This window comes from Schistocerca gregaria, chromosome 1 (assembly GCF_023897955.1).
Source record: "Schistocerca gregaria isolate iqSchGreg1 chromosome 1, iqSchGreg1.2, whole genome shotgun sequence".
NCBI lineage: Eukaryota > Metazoa > Arthropoda > Insecta > Orthoptera > Acrididae > Schistocerca > Schistocerca gregaria.
In genome coordinates this window covers 198,884,483-198,904,908 of record NC_064920.1, presented here as the reverse complement: position 1 = coordinate 198,904,908, position 20,426 = coordinate 198,884,483, and the positions used below count along the sequence as shown (strand labels likewise).

The 20,426-nt window shown below is 46.9% G+C and overlaps 1 protein-coding gene across 2 annotated transcripts in view; it reads left to right on the top strand.

The window, feature by feature from the left end:
* Window positions 1–285: 285 nt before the first annotated feature.
* LOC126336714 (4-hydroxyphenylpyruvate dioxygenase) overlaps window positions 286–20,426 on the top strand; it is a 116,664-nt gene continuing 96,523 nt past the window's right edge. For both annotated transcript variants that reach the window (XM_050000708.1, XM_050000698.1), the window contains exon 1: window positions 286–355. In XM_050000708.1, the coding sequence (XP_049856665.1) occupies window positions 353–355 (3 nt within the window). In that variant the 5' untranslated portion in view covers window positions 286–352. The remainder of the gene's footprint in view (window positions 356–20,426) is intronic.

Below are 20,426 nucleotides of genomic sequence, written 5' to 3'. Positions count from 1 at the left end.
CCACAGTCTGGTCGACACACCGGACCTCGAAACTGATCCGCCGGGCGGATTCGTGCCGGGGACCGGCGCGCCTTCCCACGCGGAAACTACCCCAGGTACTTGAGGATAAACAATGATGTGACATGGCTCCTTAACGAGAGTCAACAAGCAGAGTTTTCTCGGCGGCTCCGAGTCGCGCTCCACCTGTTGACGCGGTCCCCGGGTCACCTGGGCGACCTCGGCAGCCAGCGCGCTAGCCAATGGCGAGCCGAGAAGCCGGCGAGCCTCCAGTCCAGGCACCGCGGTTAAAAGACCGGCCGGCCACACCCCAATCAAAACACGACGCTCTGCAGCCAGCCGAGCAACGCCGATCATGGTGAGTCCCTGCCGCCTCTTGTTACCTCACTTTTCGCACGGAATAGTATTTCAAGGCAGGCACCAGTAGTCGCACGCGATCGTCTTAAAGTACATATACCAGATCTGCATAGACACACTGCGAGCCACATTACAGTGCGGGATGGAGGGTACTACGTAGCAATAACACACATTTTCTATTCTGTTGCATTAGCGTATGGAGCGAGCGAGAACTTGTCGTCTATACGCCTCTTACTTATCTTACCCTCGTTACTCTTACGCGAGATTCACTACGACGGCAGCAAAAATATCGCACTGTTTTCTAATTTAAGCAACCGCTTTTCTCAAGAACATCGTCGCCATTGTTATACATCTGCATGACTGTTCCGCAGCTCACACTTAAGTGCTTGTCAGGGGGGTCGTCGGATCACTTCCATACTATTTATCTATCATCCCACTCTCCAACAGCGTCCGAAAAAAAAAACGAAGAACAAAAAAAAAACGAAAACTTAAATCTTTCCGTGCGAGCTCCCAGTCCTCTTATTTTATTGCAGTGCTCATTTCTCTCAGTGTAGGTGGGCGTCAACATAATATTTTCGCATCCGGAGAAGGATTTTATTAAAAGATCTCGCAGAAGCGAAAAACGCACTCGCTCATATTCGTAATACTCTCGCCCCTATTTCTTGATAATACAGAACAGACTGTCCTTTTCTGAACTTTTTCGATGCCTCTCCTTTCTGGTAACGATCCTATACTACACAGCAATAATCTGGCATACTACGGACAAGTGGATTTGTTGCATCTTTTAAGTGTTGTGCCAATAAAACGAAGTCTCTGGTTCGCCTTACGCACATCATTATCTCTGTGATCGTTCCAATTTAAGTACTTTGTAACCTGAATCCTAGGCTTTTAGCTGAAATGACAGCATTTAGGTTTGTGCGATTTATCGTGTAATCTAAACGTAACGAATTCCTCTTAATATTCATGACCTGCCACTGTTCATTATTTAGGGTCAATTACCATTTTTCGCACCATACAGGTATCATTTCTAAATGATTTTGGAATTGGTTTTCAACTTCTGAAGACTTTACTAGACGGGAAATAACAGCAGCATCTGTACAGTATTTAAGAGGGCTGCTCAGACTGTCTCTTAAATCATTTATACATATCACGAACAACAGATGCTCTATAAAACTTCCTTGGGGAACGCCAGGTATCACTTCTTTTTTACTCGATGACTTTCCGCCAGTTGGTACGAACTGTCACCTTCCTGCATGAGATTTTCACTCTGCGACTGAGTGTGCGCTGATATGAAACTTCCTGGTAGATTAAAACTGTGTGCCGGACCGAGGCTCGAACTCGGGACCTTTGCCTTTCGCGGGCAAGTGCTCTACCATCTGAGCTACTCAAACACGACTGACGCTCCGTCCTCCCAGCCTTACTTCTGCCAGTACCTCGTCTCCTACCTTCCAAACTTTACAGAAGTTCTCCTGAGAACCTTGCAGAACTGGCACTCCTGAAAGTAAGGATACTGCGGAGACATGGCTTAGCCACAGCCTGAGGGAAACATCCCTGTGGCTAAGCCATGTCTCCGCAATATCCTTACTTTCAGAAGTGCTAGTTCTGCAAGCTTTTCAGGAGAGCTTCTGTAAAGTTTGGAAGGTAGGAGACGAGGTACTGGCAGAAGTAAAGCTGTGAGTACCGGCCGTGAGTCGTGCTTCGGTAGCTCAGTTGGTAGAGCACTTGCCCGCGAACGGCAAAGGTCCCGAGTTCAAGTCTCGGTCGGGCACACAATTTTAATCTGCCAGGAAGTTTCAACCCTATCAATCTATCCCAAGCCGAATAACCGCTTCCATAAGGGTCAGAGGTGGGCCAACGCGTTATTAACTTGCTGAGTTTGTGAACCTCTTTCTCTTGGATAAATCATCCATTTTTTGTGAAATTGCAATCATCAGTACATGTACTTCACATCAGCCGGTTTCCGTCATATTCGGATAATTCCTTCGTGGTTCGCCTTCTTTTTGTCTCAGAGTGTACTTCGTTGTTTTTATGATTCGTTTGTATTTTGAAGTATCATTTGCAGTTTTATTTAACAGTGAATTCATAAGAGACAGTTTATGTTCTAATAATGTTTAGAATGGCAAAGCATTTAAGAGAATGGACGTGGAATTATTAAACGGTAGGTTGGCTACCTATACGATATGTGAACCTGGCAGTCTCCTCTGCGGTATGATAGTTATATAATGAGTTCGTCTTACTGCGTATAAAGCGCTTTGTCCGAACTGTTTTATCGACATAAGTAGACGGCCTTCTTTGTACTGGTGCTAAAAACTAATATTAGCGGTTTTCTTATCTATTCGCAAACTGTAAGCGGTGTGTATATGCTTCAACAGTTTAATAGTGTTTGCTGAAGAGAGAAGTGAGATTCCGCTGTAGTTGAGTCTACCTGCAAGAAATTGTATTTTAACTTTAATTTGGACGATGTATATCAATTATTTCCTGCTTCGCATCTGCTTATCGTGGACTGTCAGCCTGGATGGGCTGTGTCATCGGGGATCTTACAGCGCTTTAATTGTTATGAACTCCAAGTAATTTGAAGTGGAATTCTCATTTATGTTTTTTAGTGCATTTGTATATTAAGTTTGTGGCTGCTTACTGCTGTACAAATCTGACTGTACACCAGCTCTCATTACGTATGCAGGCGGTTCTCAGCTTACTTTCGTATCCTTGTTTATTGACAGAGCGTAGTGCAAAGCTGTCAACGGCTCAAGGAGATCGGGTGTTACGTAATCTTTGGTCTCAGGTTGTTCTGTTTACACAGTACTTTATTCTCTTTCTCAAGTTAACGTCAACACGGTGGAGTCTCCTTAATGGATGTCCTCTAGATCAAATTCATCTCTGTCACAGGATGAATTATTTTCCTGCTTTGTCACCCTCGGTTGAAGCTTACAGATTTAATGAAACTATCACTTTAGTGTAAGTTTTTTTAATTTTTTTTTTTCCTATACACTTCACACCTCTCTGCTTCCATGCTTGATGGCGATCATGAACCATGTGCACCATGGTCCTATCTCACTAGCAGCTTTTATCTCATTTTGCCCTGCGCTGCATCTTTCTAGGCCATGCTTTCTGATTCCGGTTCTCTCAGGTACTTCAGTACTTCATTCAACCGTCCCTCCTTCCCTTCCCTCTTCTCCAACAGTCTTATCTATCACTTGAGCCTTGTCCTGCAGTTATGCAGGGTCAGCCATCATTAATCGGATTTGGCATGTTAATGTGTAAGGGGTGACCGGATGCCCTTCCTGACGCCACCATGTACCCCCTCCCCCCCCCCCCCCCCAGGACGAAAATAGTGTACCCCAACTCTCTGTGTCGAGTGGAATCCATGAATCCATGGAATGGTGTGAATGTGTTCAGATGTCTGCGAGCCGTGTAACTGAGGCGGAACATTCGCCTAGTGGGATGTGAAAACCGCCTAAAAACCACATCCGGGCTGGCCGGCACATCGGCACTCGTCGTTAATCCACGGGCGCATTCGATCCGGGGCCGGCGCGCCTACTCGAGTCTAGGAAGCAGGGCGTTAGCGCTCTTTTTTTTTTTTTTTTTTTTAACAGTAAGGAACTGAAAACTAGTAAGTGCACTCGTTGCGTCGAGTTGAGGACGCACGTAACTAAAACCATGCTAATAGTTGTAGAAAAAGGCATAAAGAAAGAGAGCAAAGTGCGGGGCGAAGGGAACCATGAAACAAAACTGAAGGGTGGAATCCATACCACCATTAACCAGTGCTACATCTTGCACCGGATGGGAAAACTAAAACTGCGAAGACCTTTTCGCACCGGGGACAAAAAGAGCAAATGGAACAAATACTACTACAGAGTGTGAGGGTTCACAACGAAACTCTCCATATGCTGTATCATCCAGGTATGACTTCTCGTAATGATGAAAGTAGATCCCACTTTGTACCGTGTAGTGTTCTATTATCGCATTGTAATTTTAGGTTCTCTTACCCGTGATGTTCTAGCTACGTGGAGGGTCGTGGAACGCACTCCACAAAAAATTGAAAAAATATTGTCGATACTTTGGGTTACGGAGGATCTTGCAATGTCGTTCCTGCAAATAGTTCCAAAAGTCTAAAGTGTCCTTAGTGCCGTCTTGAAACAAATAATGCACTGCATGTCCACGAAGCCACGTCATTGCATTAGTTTTAGTGCGTGGGTAATACGTTTCATCCGGGAATAAGATAGTCTTGGGGTCGATATGATTCGGCGTGACCCGAAGGAAGTATGCTGACATTTGCCTCACTAAGTGCCACACTGCTGTAGACTCGCCACAGCTAAGACGGTGTTCATCGTTGTCTTGAACGCCACAGCTCGTGCACTTGGGTGAGTCTACCATGTGGATCGCATGTAGCCTTGATCTGGTCACCTGCTTACCGTTGACAGTGATATACCACATCGCCGTGACGTCAGTGTCCAGTGTTACGTGGTGAATTGTCCTCCACACTACTCGCCAGTTGACGTTCGGGTGCTTCCTCTCCACGACGTTATCGGGTCGTCCACATTGCAGGACCCTATAAACCGTCTTTGCTGTCGCCAGTTGAGTCGCTGGTAAGGCAAGTCGAACGTAACTGAGTTCGAGGTAAAAGACACCGATGTAGAAGAGCGAAGAGGGGACGTGTTGTATCGGCACAGGCGGCAACAGGGAGGGCGGCGCTAGTTCTTCTATTAACAAATTGGTCAGACTGTCCGGACGGCGGTGCCATAGTTTGACTAATGTGCTCACAAATAGGGCGACCGATCTGTCATAGACGTGATAGAGGCCAAGCCCTCCCCGATCCGGGGGAAGGATGAGAGTCTCATATTTGATCCTGAAAAGCATTCCAGAACTCACGAAGGACCCAAAAGCCGCAAGTATACGGCGAGCTAACATCACCGGTATAGGTAATATCTGGGCGATGTGCGGAATGCGTGACGCTAAATGTGTGTTGACATACTGGGTCCGTTGGACGATGTCCAGGGCTCGTAGGCGGTTATTGGCAATTTCAGTCCGAACATTTCGTAAAAGCCGTCGAAAGTTGTGAGCAGCGGTCCGTCGTATATCGTCTGTAAAATCAATGCCGAGACATTTCAAACTATCACTGAGCTGTAGGGGGGTGACACTGTTCTCAGACAATCCGACCCCGATGTTCATCGCCACCGATTTTGCGACGTTGATACGACTACCAGTGGCCATGCCATATTTCGCTATCCAAGTTAGTGCGCTAGCGGTGTCGTCACCGTTGCGGATGACAATCATCAGGTCGTCAGCGTACGCTTTACATCGGAAAGTGTGGCCTCGTAACGTCATACCCGTTAGTCGTTGGCGCAGGCCGCAGTGGAGAGGTTCCGTGGCCACAGTGTAAAGTAAAGTGGACAGAGGGCAGCCTTGGCGTATCGATCGAGAAATGGTGAGGGGCTGCGAAGGTCGGACGTTGACGTTCACCTTGGACGTCGCGCCACGGAGTAGTCGCATGACGACAGTGACGAATGGCTGTGGGTACCGCATATGTTGGAGGACCGTTTCCAAATAGTTGTGGTCCACTCGGTCGAAAGCTTGACTAAAATCGATGGCCGCCAGTGCACCCTTCAGACGACATGCCCTCGCCAGTGAGATCAAGTCACGATATTCGCTGAGTGCTGTTTGAATATTATTGTCGCCTCCTAATGACGTCTGATCGGGTGCGACAACATTGCGTAGGGTCTGGCGTATCCGCGCCGCCAACAGTCGAGAAAAGATCTTAAAGTCGCAGTTCAATAGCGTCAACGGGCGGTAGTCCTGCAGTCGTGAGCCACCGGACGGTATGTGAATAGGAATAATCATCCCTTCCACAAGGGCCGCAGGGAGCGGCACGTCCGGAGATAGTAGTTCGCGACAGATGACCGTCCATCGAGAGGCTAATAAATATTGAAAAGTCCGGTAAAATTCCAAGGGGAGGCCATCAGGACCCGGAGACTTGTTGACAGCTCCTTTTCTAATGGCGTTTATCACTTCTTCTTCCGTAATTTCTTCCAACAAGGGCGCTTCCATTGCCGCGGTGACGGTGCCGTAAATCGTCTGAGGGACGTCCTCCAGTGCTGTCGGATCAGGGGTCTGACCGGAATAGAGCTGGGAATAATGATTGTAGAACGCTGTGTTTATGTCTTGTTGCGTGGTGAGGCGATGACCGCCCTCCGTGTCGATGAAGCGTATCAGCGCTCGTTGGCGTCGTTTACGTTCACGAAGGACGTGGAACATTGACGGGCGTTCGCTAGGTATCCGATCCTGCGTCCTAGAGCGGATGACTAACCCCTCTAGGTGGCGTCGCATATGAGCGAGGATCTGAGCCTTAGCACGGTGGACCGCCGTTTGTCGTTCCGGAGACGGCGCCATAGCATCGCAGTCGCGCAGGACCCGGAGGTAAAAGTCGAGTGTATGTCTTCGCCAAGTAGCGTGGTCGCGACCGTAGGTTATCAACGTTCGCCTCAGTGCCGGATTGGCGCAGTCCAACCACCAGCGGATCGTGGTGGGATATGCACGGAGGCGATTTTCACACGAATGCCACGTATCCTCAACAGCTTGGCGGCAATCCGGGTACGACAGGTGAGCGATGTTTAATTTCCATGGGCTGCGGCTTCTCCACACTTGCTGCCGCAGCAGGGTGACGGCACAAATGTAAGCTGAGTGGTCCGGGAATGCTGCAGGCCACAGTTCCGCATCCTGTGTTCCAGCGGCGAGAGAGCGTGAGACATAAATCCGATCGATACGACTGGAAGAGTGACTCGTGAAGTGCGTGAATCCCGGTCGGTGGCCGTGAAGATGTTCCCAAGTGTCCACCATCTGCAGGTCTCGAATTAGCGTCTCGAGTTCCGGGCACGGATTATGTCGTGGGAGTTGGTCTCTGGGCGCCAGTACGCAATTGTAGTCACCTCCAAACAACAGATGGTCGTGGGGGCCTTGGAAGAGCGGGGCGACGTCTTCCGCAAAGAATCGTGAACGTTCGCGACGTTTGTCCGTCCCGGAAGGTGCGTAGATATTGATAAGGCGGACACCCTGTACTGTGAGTGCCATTCCTCTTGCCCCAGGCAGAAACAGGATATCGTCCGCCACTATCCCTTCCCGAAGTACAGCGACACCGCTGCCTGTTGGGGAAGCTGGAGAGACGCAAGCATCTTAACCGTACATGCCTGGGAAATCGTCGACGTATACTTCCTGGAGAAGGGCTATGTCGATGGAAGCAGAGTTCAACATATCCTGAAGCAAGGATAACTTAGCGCCCGTCCGTATAGTGTTGATGTTTATAGTTGCAATGAGATAAGTTTGAGGTCTATCCACAGCATCCGTGTTGGCCATCAGTACCCCTGTAAGGCTGTCTCGTCACTCTAACTGATGGCGGGAAAGGGTCAACACTGGTGGGGTAAATTTCCCCCCGTGTCGTCCGACACGATGGTCAAGGAGTGTGCCTCACAGTCGTCCACCCAGTCGCCATGAAATACCATCGGCTGTTGGTGGCTGTTACTGGCTGCTGCGGCACTCCGCGCTGACTCCATCGGCTCTGCTGGCTGGGAATAGGCAGCGGCTGTCTGCTTGTGATCCTGGTGTTCTGTGGGGTCGGAGGGGCCGATGCCGTCACCACGGCGATCTGTTGAGTTTGAAGTTACAGCGGCCTCTGTACCGCCGGTACCGTCGTCGGAATTTCCACAGTCCATGTCAGACGATCGCTGCAAACACTCGTCCGATGGAGCACGCCGCCGTCTCTTGTGTTTTCGAGGGGAACGCTGTTTACGGACGTGTGCTTCAGTATCTGAATGTGGGTGGATTTCTCCAGCTGCTCCGGTGTCTGGAAGAAAAGCCGCTGTCGGCACAACCCTTGGGTCAATGTCCATCCTGGCATCCACGCCTTCTTGCAAGGTCGGTCGGTGATTATCTTCAGGTGGGGGTGCCGTTGTAGAGGCCGGATCCTGTACCATTATGGTCTCGCCATCGGGGGCGGCTATCGGACTAATGTCGTCAGAGTCGGTAAAGGTTGCTGCCCGTGTAACTTCCGCGTAATTGAGAGGAAGGGCCGTCACCGTAGAAGGAGTCATAGATTCACCTGTCGGAATTTGAGTAAGCCGTCGTCGGAGACAATCCGAACGGACGTGCCCTACTTGGCCACAACCAGAGCAAGTGCGTGGCTGACCGTCATACATAATGATCGCCCTACATCCGCCGATGACAAGATATGACGGAACATGTTTGGTCAGTTCAATTTTAATCTGTCGTACCCCGTTAAGAACGGGGTACGTTGTAAAGGTGGTCCATTTTTCGGCCATATGGCTGATCACTCTGCCGTAGGGCTGGAAAGCCGTGGTGACTACGTCCGGTGGAACTTTAAAAGGGAGTTCGAAGACGCGTATCGTACGTAGGCCAAGCCCCGCGTGATCGATAGAGACCGCCCCAATATGGCCATCAGAATGTTTGAATTTAAGATCGTTTGCATGTGCGCTCACGATTCTGTTGCACACCTCGTCACTTACTAGCTTGACGTAGACAACACTGCTCGTGATAGAGAGATGGATACCAATTATGTCTCGCGGGTCAATTTTAACGTCGTCACGTAGGAAACGTTCCACTTCAAAAGCTCGCGGTCGTGCATGATCGGGTTGAACACTGATCTTGATGGTGGTTTGTCTGTATGAATGTGCCATGTTGCGTCGGTAGTGATGGACTCTAAACTAGCGACAACGCAGTAGTAAACAACTACGCGCACTCGCGACTGCGCGGACGGGACGTAAACAAGACGTCCTCGCCGCAGCGCTGCGGAAAGCAGACTGCGCTCTCGGCTACCCCAGCGGGTTCTTCTCCCAGAGTACCGCTCCTTATTAAATAATCCCTCGTCCTCTATAAAACGGCAGAATCTCCCCTACAGAGCTATGTCCCCTGAGGTCGCATTATTCTCTAGCCTTGTTCATACCAAATCAGTACGCTTACCATTCTCACAATTTATTGATCGCATATTCTCAGCTTCTCTCCCTATTTCCTAATTGTGCTCCAACTTTATGACAGCTGCAGTATTACAATATACAGAACAGCGAAATAGACTGGATTTACTTTGGTCTAAACATGTTTTCTTAACATTATTTTCATCAACGAAACCATTATATATTTAAATCATTAGTTTTTCACTACTTCATTGATTCAGTTTCGATTGTTCCTGTATTGCCTTCGTTTACTAATAGTTCCATAAACCTTCTATTTGTTCCTCAAATATTCAGTCTGACTTTTATTTAATCCTGTATCAAATATTCCTTTTTTATTGATCGTGCTCTCATTAAACTGCAATCCTTTCCAATTTTTTTGTCTTTATCTCGTATCACCTTTTCCGAGATGAGGTAAAACAGAATTTAGAATGTTCCAAAAGTTCTCTGTGACGCTAGTACATTGTTCAGGGTGTATCTGATACGATTCCCTTTTTCTAAATCCTCGTCGCCAGTTTTGTAAAGGCCTCATCGCTACTGCTGTGGAGGCCGAGTTGCCACTATTGTTCGCCGGCCGCTGTGGCCGAGCGGTTCTAGTCGCTTCAGTCCGGAACCGCGCTGCTGCTACGGTCGCAGGTTCGAATCCTGCCTCGGGCATGGATGTGTGTGATGTCCTTAGGTTAGTTAGGTTTAAGTAGTTCTAAGTCTAGTGGACCGATGACCTCAGATGTTAAGTCCCATAGTCCTTAGAGCCGTTTGAACCATTGGAGCGACTGTTGTTACGGTAGCCCGAGTTTGTGAGTTCGTGAAACGGCTACTTGTGCAGTACACCGCTAAGACAATTTCTCGCTGTCACTATTACACAGCTATGCCCCAGAGTCAGGAATGAGGATAGGACAACCAAGTTCTACAACACTCCAACAAGTTAGTAACAAAATCACACAAATGAGTTAAAAAAGTTTAATTATCTTTGTGACTTGTCGAATAATGAAATCTGCAACACTATACGTGATATACCACAAAGAAGGCCCTCAGTGGCTAAGTGCAAATTATCGTAGGTAAACGTCACAGTACATAAAAAATGCAATTTACAACAACTGTCTGTTCACTTCCAAGAGTTCACTAAACCACGTTCCCTGTCTAAGTCAGCGCTAGACGATGATCTATAACCAAGTGGATGAGAGCTGCTCTTCTGTCTTCCGAGTAGGCTTGGTTGCGTTGTCATCCAGTCATCGCCGAATTGTAATCGGCCGGCAATTAGCCGAGGCGAAGTCGATATCTTCATCCTCTACGCTGCCCGTGGCGCTGGTGGAACTCGCGCAAGTCTCTATGGCACTGTCAATAACCGGCTCGCATCTTTGCACCTGTGGTGCTTTTGACCTGGCTGTGTCTTTTTCGGATGACACAGCACCCTCAATCTTTAACTTTTCCCTGGCCGATTTTGATGTCCACAGTAATTCATCAGCCCTTTCAATGTTTTATTTAACCCTATGCCCCACCTGCTCCGTATCATTTGGACTCTACAAACCAAATCGTTTCCTCAGCACAGTCTCCGTAGATTTCATTCAGACTTGGACTATTTTGTTATTATTACTGTTGTTGTTGTTGTATCTCCAGTCCGAACATAGTTCGATGCAACTCTCTGCAAGCCCCTGCATCTCTGAATAACTACTGCAAAATACAGCCTTCTGAATTTGCTTGCTGTCTTACTCCTGGCTCCCTCTACGATTTTCACCCCCCACACATTCCTCCACTATTAAACTGGTGATCCATTGATGTCACCGAAAGCGGTTGTTTTCACACGTTTGTAACAGCAGATTACTTATCCTTTAATTTTATGATGCTTCACCATACTATCACAGACTATCAGAGGCAAAGTCCAACAACTATTTCACATCTTACGTTAGTTACAGCACTTGTGAGACTAGTTTTCCTTGAATCCATCTGCTGGAAATTATTTTTTCAAGAAATTATGTATAATTTTAAATTGATCACTGGCTCACATACAACTCGCAGTTAAATTGGGAACATTTATTTTCGTTACGTAGTTCATTTCTCTCCAGTCTGCTATAACCTGTATAATTCGAAGCTACTATTTAGACTGGCGAAATTCAAGATTCTATGGAGTTTTTCGGCAGCCCGGGCACCCGTCTCACCCCCCTTCGGTGGATCTATTAAGTATTCGATAGTGTCTAGTCCCCTCCTTAGCACCACGTGGCTACTACTGGCTAGGACAACGACAACCTGACCCATGTAAAAAAAAATATTTTTATGACCCTGTTGGAGGCAGTTACTATGCGAGACTAACTACTTGTCAAAACTCATGCATGAACCATTTGTAAATATACATCAAAAAAGATTTTGCATCATCCCGGTCCCCAGAACTCCTGAAAATAGACGTTAACTGTGGATATTGTATCACAGACACAGTCCCTTTGACTGTTCAGAGATGCTACTAAACCCGCCCAAAGATGTCAACAACAATGCATGAGCAGCGCCTATTAGACGGAGGGGGTCCGACAGCCGATCAGTTTCAGTCATTACACCAGGTAGGAGGTCACGGTTCGTGTCGTCTGTAGTTCAACCACGCCTGTACGGTCCATATCGCGGTTCGATCGGGTCTTCATTGTTACTTTGTGCTAGGAAGGGCTCTCAACAAGGGAAGTGTCCAGGCGTCTCGGAGTGAACCAAAGGGCATGGAGGAGACACAGAGAGACAGGAACTGTCAATGACATGTCCCACTCAGGCCGCCCAAGGGCTACTACTGTAATGGATGACCGCTACCTACGGATTATAACTCGGAGGAACCCTGACAGCTTCGCCACCATATTGAGTAATGCTTTTCGTGCAGCCACAGGACGTCGTGTTACGACTCAAACTGTGCGCAATAGACTGCATGATGCGCAACTTCACTCCCGATGTCCATGGTGAGGTCCATCTTTGCAAACACGGCACCACGCAGCGCGGTACAGATGAGCCCAACAACGTGTCGAATGGACCGCTCAGGATTGGCGTCACGTTCTCTTCACCGGCGAATGTCGCATATGTCTTCAACCAGACAATCGTCGGAGATCGGTTGCAATCCGGTCAGGCTGAACGCCTTAGATACACTGTCCAACGAGTGCAGCAAGGTGGAGGTTCCCTGCTTTTTTTGGGGTTGGCATTATGTGGGGCCGACGTACGCCGCTGGCGGTCATGGAAGGTGCCGTAACAGCTGTACGATACGTGAAGCTGTCCTCAGAGGGCTAGTGCAACCATATCGGTAGCATATTGGCGAGGCATTCGTCTTAATGGACGACCATTCTTGCCCCCATCGTGCACATCTTGTGAATGACTTCCTTCAGGGTAACGACATCGCTCGACTAGAGTGGCTAGCATGATCTCAAGACATGAACCCTATCGAACATACCTGGGATAGATAGAAAAGGGCTGTTTATGGATAACGTAACCCAGAAAGTACTCTGAGGGATATACGCCGAATCGCCGTTGAGGAGTGGGACAATAAGGATCAACAGTGCGTTGATGAACTTGTGAATAGTATGCCACAACGAATACAGGCATGCATCAGTGCAAGAGGTGGTGTTAGAAATACCGATGTGTACAGCAGTCTGGACAACCACCTCTGAAGGTCTCGCTGTATGGTGGTATAACATGCAAAGTGTGGTTTTCATGAGCGATAAAAATGGTGGTAATGACGTTTGTGTTGATCTCTATTCCAGTTTTCTGTAGAGGTTCCGGAACTCACGGAACCGAGGTGATGCAAAACTTTTTTAAGTGTTTTGGACATTATCGAATATAAATGACTGAAGGAGGTTTATTAGACTCTAAGAATGATTTCTTTGGTCAGCAAGAGACGGTTACAGAGGTTGTCTTTGTTCACTAGTGCCACACATTACTCTATTTACCGAAAGACTAAACTTACAGTATATGGAACATGTCTTCACAGATGAGTTCAGGAACGCTCCCTTGCTCACACATCACGTAAGAACAACAGCGATAAAATTAAAATGATTGAGGGCACACAGACAATTGCTTTGTATCGCACTATCCAACTTGGCGCTAGAATATTGCTGTGGGTGCGAGACCACAACAGCCCTTTATCTGTCAAAATAATTTTCAGGCAAGGCATTGCGAACAACATTCCACGAATCCCTGTCTTCGGAACCAGTTTTCATTACATGACTTACCAATTTTACAGGGTGGGACAAATAAAAGTGACCTGGGGAACAGAGTTCCAGGTACAAACAGACACAGCTGAGGAAAGGAAATACAGTAGTAACCTGACTATAGCAGACGTTGAAAGTGACCATCATTCATCTCTTGGCACTTTTGGGGGGATCGAAGCTGGACAGCTGGAATTGCTGCAGTCACGTCCGTAATGTGCTGTTGCAGTTCTTTAAGATTATGAGGGTTACTGCTATACACCTTATATTTGAGGGCTCCCCACACAAAATAATTGCACACTGAATGATTAGGTGATCTAGGTGGCCAACTAAATCCGCGACCAGACTGACCTCTGCTAACAACTCTGTCAGGCGTGAAGACTGTGTAAATGTGGTCCACGTTTCGCCCGGCAGTAGGCGCAGTTGCTCCTTCCTGTTGGAAGTAACTGTACGTCTTTTCCTTCTCCTTAATGCTGCAACAGATTCACACCCAGTCGTATCCGATCCACTTTTATTTGCCCCACCCTGTATTACAGGCAAGTTGAAGTCTTTTCTACTACAATAACATGATCAGGAAATTTAAGCGTGAAATTTAAGGTTTTCTCTGAAGCGCTCTGCCACTACAGTTTCTTAGGCAGGTAGTCGGTAAAAGCATACGATTACCATGTTTGACCCAACTTTGATGCTTAACTTCACATAAGATATGTCACATTTCGAATGTGTGATAACATCACTAGATACTATAGAAATTTTTACGGAAGCAAAAAAGCCGCCGCCATTGGCTTCTAGCCTATTTTTACTATATATATCCCAGTCTGAATTTAGGATTTCCGGTTTCAGCGAGCTTTCTGTTCCTAATAGTAAGTAGCTTTTTTACTTGTATTAACTGATGCCAATTCTCAGACCTTAGCAAGGGCGATCGGGCAGTTTACTAACGCCACATTAACACTGCCCCTTTCCGATCAGCAAGGAAGAACGTTCTCCTCTGAGAGTGATGTAGCTGACCTGTCTCAGATTTCTGCAGACAGTTCATCGTTGTCCCTATGCTCCTCTAACCTAAAAACTCCGCTCGTACACGCCGCCAAACAAACTCTGCTTCCTTCGTTAGTGACATATTGAAGGGTGGCTTACAATTTTCCACGACAGCGGTCGAGAAATTGGCGTCTGAGATCGTGGCAGAATCTTTTGGGCCTCTGGTTTGTTCAACTCGGTTCTCCACAAGAGGACTGGGATCGATTCTGGATACAACGCTGCAAATAGTAAGCCGTGCTTACCTTCATCAGTCCAACCAACCATCGAAAGGAACCAGGCATGGTCTCACAGCTGGCGAGTATTCAAAAAGTGGCTCTGAGCAGTATGGGACTTAACATCTGAGATCATCGGTCCCCTAGAACGTAGAACTACTTAAACCTAACTAACCTAAGGACATCACACACATCCATTCCCGAGGCAGGATTCGAACCTGCGACCGTAGCGGTAGCGTTGTTCCTGACTGAAGTGCCTAGAACCGGTCGGCCACAACGGCGAGTATTACTCGTGCCGATATCAGCGATGATTTGCATCCGGTTGGACATAGTGTTCTCAATAGCCGCCATCGCGGCTTTCTTCTCATCTCGGACGAGATCTCCCGTTAACAAACACAGTGCACAGGGGCTTTTTTTTTTACCTATCTGCCTGCTACCGCACAGAGGGGCTCCATTAAGATGACAGTGATCAGCATACCCACGTGCTGCCCCCGACAAAACTGAACAGAAAAATCCCGTTCTGGACCAGATATGTTATCAATAAAAGGCAGCGTGTAAGTGAAGAGCCGTGCGTCCAGTTTCCACATCCGCCTTCGGTCCAGAGATACACAATACTACTACTGTCCGCCACTCAACCTGAAACTAACCGCTCAGGCACTACGCATCGAGAGACGCAGGGACCACAGGGATTCTAACAGCGCCATAGATGTCGCAACTTTCGCCACTGGTTCCCTAGGTTCAAGGCCTGTTAAAGGCCCAACCTGGATCGTTTTCTAACTGTCTGCATAAAATTCATCTGAGATAGGATGTGGGTACCAGCCCGGTATTTCCTTAGTTGGATGTGGATGAAAAAAAAAAAAATTGCTGGCTCACCTACCAGCCGTCGTCGTTAATCCACGAGGAGGATTCGATCCGAGGCGGATTCGCTGCCGGCCGCTGTGGCCGAGCGGTTCTGGGCGCTTCAGTGAGTAACAGCGCGACCGCTACGGTCGGAGGTTCGAATGCTGCCTCGGGCATGGATGTGTGTGATGTCCTTAGGTTAGTTAGGTTTAAGTAGTTCTAAGTTCTAGGGGACTGATGACCTCAGCAGTTAAGTTCCATAGTGCTCAGAGCCATTTGAACCATTTTTGAGCAGATTCGCTTCACGAATCCTGGAAGCAGCGCCTTAACGCGCTCGGTTATCTGGGCGGGGTCAGAGAAAACTTGGAGAATATCACGGGTACATTTTCTGACCATGTTATTTTAATTCGAAAGACTTCGACCTGTCAACTATAGAACTAGACTCATGTAACGAAAACTCATACAGGAGACAGGGATTTGTATAAGGTAATACTGAATCTCTTGTCTGACAATATTCTGAGTAGAGAATGGGCTGATGTGATTTCGCGCATACCGTGTGTAGGTAATAAAGTTTTTAATATCTGTAAACAGTGTGTATCGTAATTAGTAGCGAAAACTGACATGGGTGAATGTGTACAATGATAGAAGCAAAGCCTTTCCAGTAACCGTACTTCTGCAAACAGAGTATAAGCAATTGGGAGTGTGTGGTTAGCAGCGACAATGCTTTCAGTTTCAAATATTGTCATCGTTAGTATCAGTGTATTTAAAAAATAAACTCTTCTATTAAGTCCCCATTTAACTGGGCTCTAATTTCTCCCAAGAAATAATATACATGTTACAATTTGCTGGTGAGAGTTCTTCACATGTAACATACAAGTTACGCACATTAACAGTGTCTTATGGTTCAAAACTCAATATAACATTAGATTATATTTTCGTATTTCTGTTCCATTTTTTCCATGGAAGGCGAATATTTGTAAATTATAGAATTAAAAGGTCCCATTATTAAACCAGAAAGATAACAGCAATCTCATATTTTCACTCTTTCCTTTCAAATTAATAGATAGTACTTTTTTATTGAAGCTAGATGAAGCTAGAATAGTGCAGTACAATCACCAACAAACTTTACATATTCACATACACCTTTGCCTTTAACCCAAATGAATACAGATTCGTTTACAGATATTTTCCTCCTGTTACGAGTATACAATGACAAAGAAGAAGGAGAAACATATGCAGATTTACCAAAATCCTTATTAGCCAATTCCGAAATATGGTAAGTGCGAAAGGCAATAATGTCTCTGTCAACAAAACTTTCAAGTCCAGCAACACTTGGTACTCCAGTACCTCCTCGAACAAACGGTTGTAGACTTAATTTTAGTTTAGATATAAACGATACGTTTGGTCATGGTAACGATAGTACTTTTTTATTGAAGCTAGAATAGCATGTCCAGTTTTTCCTGCTTTCATTAAAAACTCTTGAAGATGAGAAAAATTGTGTCTTTTTTTATATTTAGCACTGGTACAAGTTTCAGTAATTCATTTCTGTTACAGAGCGATGTTCTTATTTTAGAAGAAAAACCAACCAATTTCCATAACCATTACACGTAGATTTATTTTTACATGTCTTACCAAGAGCCCGAGCAAAGGCAGCTAACGTGTGGGGTTGTCAAATGGCAGCTCGCTTGAGAGGAAAAATATTCTCCAACCGGTCCTGTCTACGTCGCTACAGCTTAGGAGAAGCGCTGATCTTTTCTTTGCGTCACGTCTCAGTTTTCTTCGTCTCTGTAGAGGATGTCCCAAACCTTTAGGAGCAAAATTACACAGATGCTAGGCTAGCGGCTAGAGGACTTTAAACTGCATATTTTGAGGAACCAATGCTCAATACTATTCAATCTATGCATTGAGCAGCCAGTTAAGGAAATCTACTGTAAGCACAGTTCGCCGTCTACCTGCGCATTCGTCTGTTGAATGGACCCATGACCACTCAGACGCCCAAAATGGGCTTGAAATTTTGTGTGATACGATTACTGTCTGAAAGCGTGCTTATTTTGATATAGCCATGTTACCTCTCGACCGTTTCCATACGCTTGGGCGTACACAAACACCATCTCGGCTTGTTACCGACATGAATACCGGACCATTCTGCTGCCTACAGTACGCTGCAGTAATCACACAGCTTGCGACGCACGATGGACACGCGGCACGTGTTCAGAGAAACTCTCATTCATCAGCGCCATCTACCAAGGCAAGGATGCATTTCTTTTTTCCTGTATTGGATTTCGATCCCCCCCCCCCCCCCCTCCCCTGAAAGGGAGAGGCTGGCAACAGCTTTGTACGCTGCTCTTCATCATACAGAATTTTTAAATCATAAGAAGATAAGAAACAATAAAAGCAGGCGATAAAACTGTGACGTAGATTGTAGAACTGCGGAAAATTGTAGAAAGTTAAAACAAAAAAAATTGTGGGTGGTGAAAATAAAATACACAGGAAGCAGACAGGGAAAATAGTAGACAGACAATTAAAAAAACATGGCGACAGTCTGGTTTCTGTTCGCAAGAGATATCAAAAATCTCACACAGCGATAGTATGATATCCGTTTGCAACACTTCGGGAAAGACGCACAACACTTAACAGTCACTGAAAAAACTGCACTAAAAAGGCGGCACGAAGATGACACACCACAGGCAAGGGCAAATGGGGGGGGGGGGGGGGCTGGACAGACAAGGGAGAAAAAGAGGGGCGAAGAGGAAAAACGAAGAGGGGGGACAGACGGAGGGGGAGGGTTCAGGAGAAGGGAGCAGAGCAGATGCGAGAGGGAATGGGGAAAGGCAGAGGAAGGGAACACAAAAGGACTCAGGGGAGAGAAGAGAGGCTGAGAGGGGGTAGGCGGGTAAAAAACAGGATGGAAGGGGGGGAAGAGGGAGCCCGGGAAAAGGACAGAGGAAAGGAGGGGGAGGTGAGGATCAGAGTTGATAGGAGGGATAAATGGAGGGAGAGAGCACATCATCCAGGAGAGGGAGTTGACGGAAGCCACCTTGGGAAAGGAGATGAAGGGTGTAGAGATGGAGGGTAATGGGACACAACAGTGAAGGTGCAGAAGAGGGCGGGGTTTGGAGAGGAGAGGAGCAAGCAGAGGATGAGGGGGATCAAGCCAGCGGGAGGTGTAGAGTATGCAGATATGTTCGAGGAATAGGAGCAGATGGGGGAAAGGAATGAGGTTGTAGAGGATCCGCGTGGGGGACGGGAGGCATATACGGAAGGCGAGGCGGAGTGCATGACGCTCAAGGATCTGGAGGGACTTATAGAATTTAGAGGGGGGGGGGGGTGGATGTCCAGGCGGGACTGGCATAACAGATGATGGGACAGTTTAAGGATTTGTAGGTACGGAGGATGGTAGAGGGGTTTAACCCCCATGTCTGGCCAGAGAGGAGTTTGAGGAGCCAGAGGCGGTTGTGGGCTTTGGATTGGATAGTGTGGAGATGAGGGATCCAGGTGAGGTGACGGTCAATGGTGAGGCCAAGGTAGGTGAGGGTGGGGAACGATGCATTTCTGGACACATGTTCATAAGACCGTTCTTTCCCCATTTCCAATCAGGACTCAGTCCCTGCAGTTTTTCGGTTTTATTAATATTCACCCTGTACTGGCTCTGTTTCCCAATTCCGCCGACATATTTCCAGTTTTTCACAGCATGTAAAGTCTATCTTCTACTGTCTCTTCTAGACTGCATTTACGGTACATGGAGACTCAGCATAGACCTATTTTGTAAAGTTCAGTCTTAGCAGTGACTTTCCGGTGAACCACATTATGTATCTGTGCGCGCAGGTGAAGTGTTTACCGGATAGTACAAGTTTTTCCACATTTTTCTTCCAATTTATAGTTTCTTAATGTTCTTGATTTTACACCTGTGCTTTCGTTGTAATTAGTTCCACAGCCCTCATGTCCTGATATTTCTATAGGTTTCTTCGCGTAGCTGTTCTCTACAAGCAAACCTTTGGAAGTGTTGAACTTTGCTACTAACTGGAATTCCCCCACTTTCTGGTTGTATTACGCTTGTTATGCATCTAGTCAGTCTAGCCTTCCTCGGGTTCCGGTGTACGAATGTATTGTGAAGTAAAGAGACCATGCATTTCACTGTGTTGTCCACTATCTATTCAGGCACAATCCACGGCGCATCCTCCAGCTTCATTAGACCGTGTTCTGGGTTCGCCTACCGGCCCGACGCGCCGTTTTAATCTACCAGGAAGGTTCAAAATAGTGCACACTCCGCTTCAGAGCAGAGCGAAAGAATGATTCACATTTCTGTCCCACTATGAAAATCATTTTTACGTACAAGCTTCTCCCTGAAACGATCTGCGTTGTGGGCGAGGTTAGACAATAATACAGGCACACAGATACGACTACGTATAGCATGATACCAGCTATATTGGATAATAATATTCGCGCAGCTCTTTCTAAAAAAGAACATCAGCCGTGGAACTTGGAAAGGCAATCTGTCTTTGACGTGCGCTACAGGAACTATTTTATCAGTGTATCAAAATGGTTCAAATGGCTCTACGCACTATGCGACTTAACATCTGAGGGCATCAGTCCCCTAGACTTAGAACTGATTAAACTTAACGAACCTAAGAACATCACACATATCCATGCCCGAGGCAGGATTCGAACATGCGACCGTAGCAGCAGCGAGGTTCCGGACTGAAGCGCCTAGAACCGCTCGGCCACAGCGGCCGGCTATCGGTTTATCGAGCAATACAAAAGAATCAACTTCTGAAAGAAAAAGGGCTTTGCGGCATCATAGACAATGAGACGGGTGACCAATCAGCAAAGAGTAGTATCAAGAAAGTACGTCTACCTTATACGCTATCTGA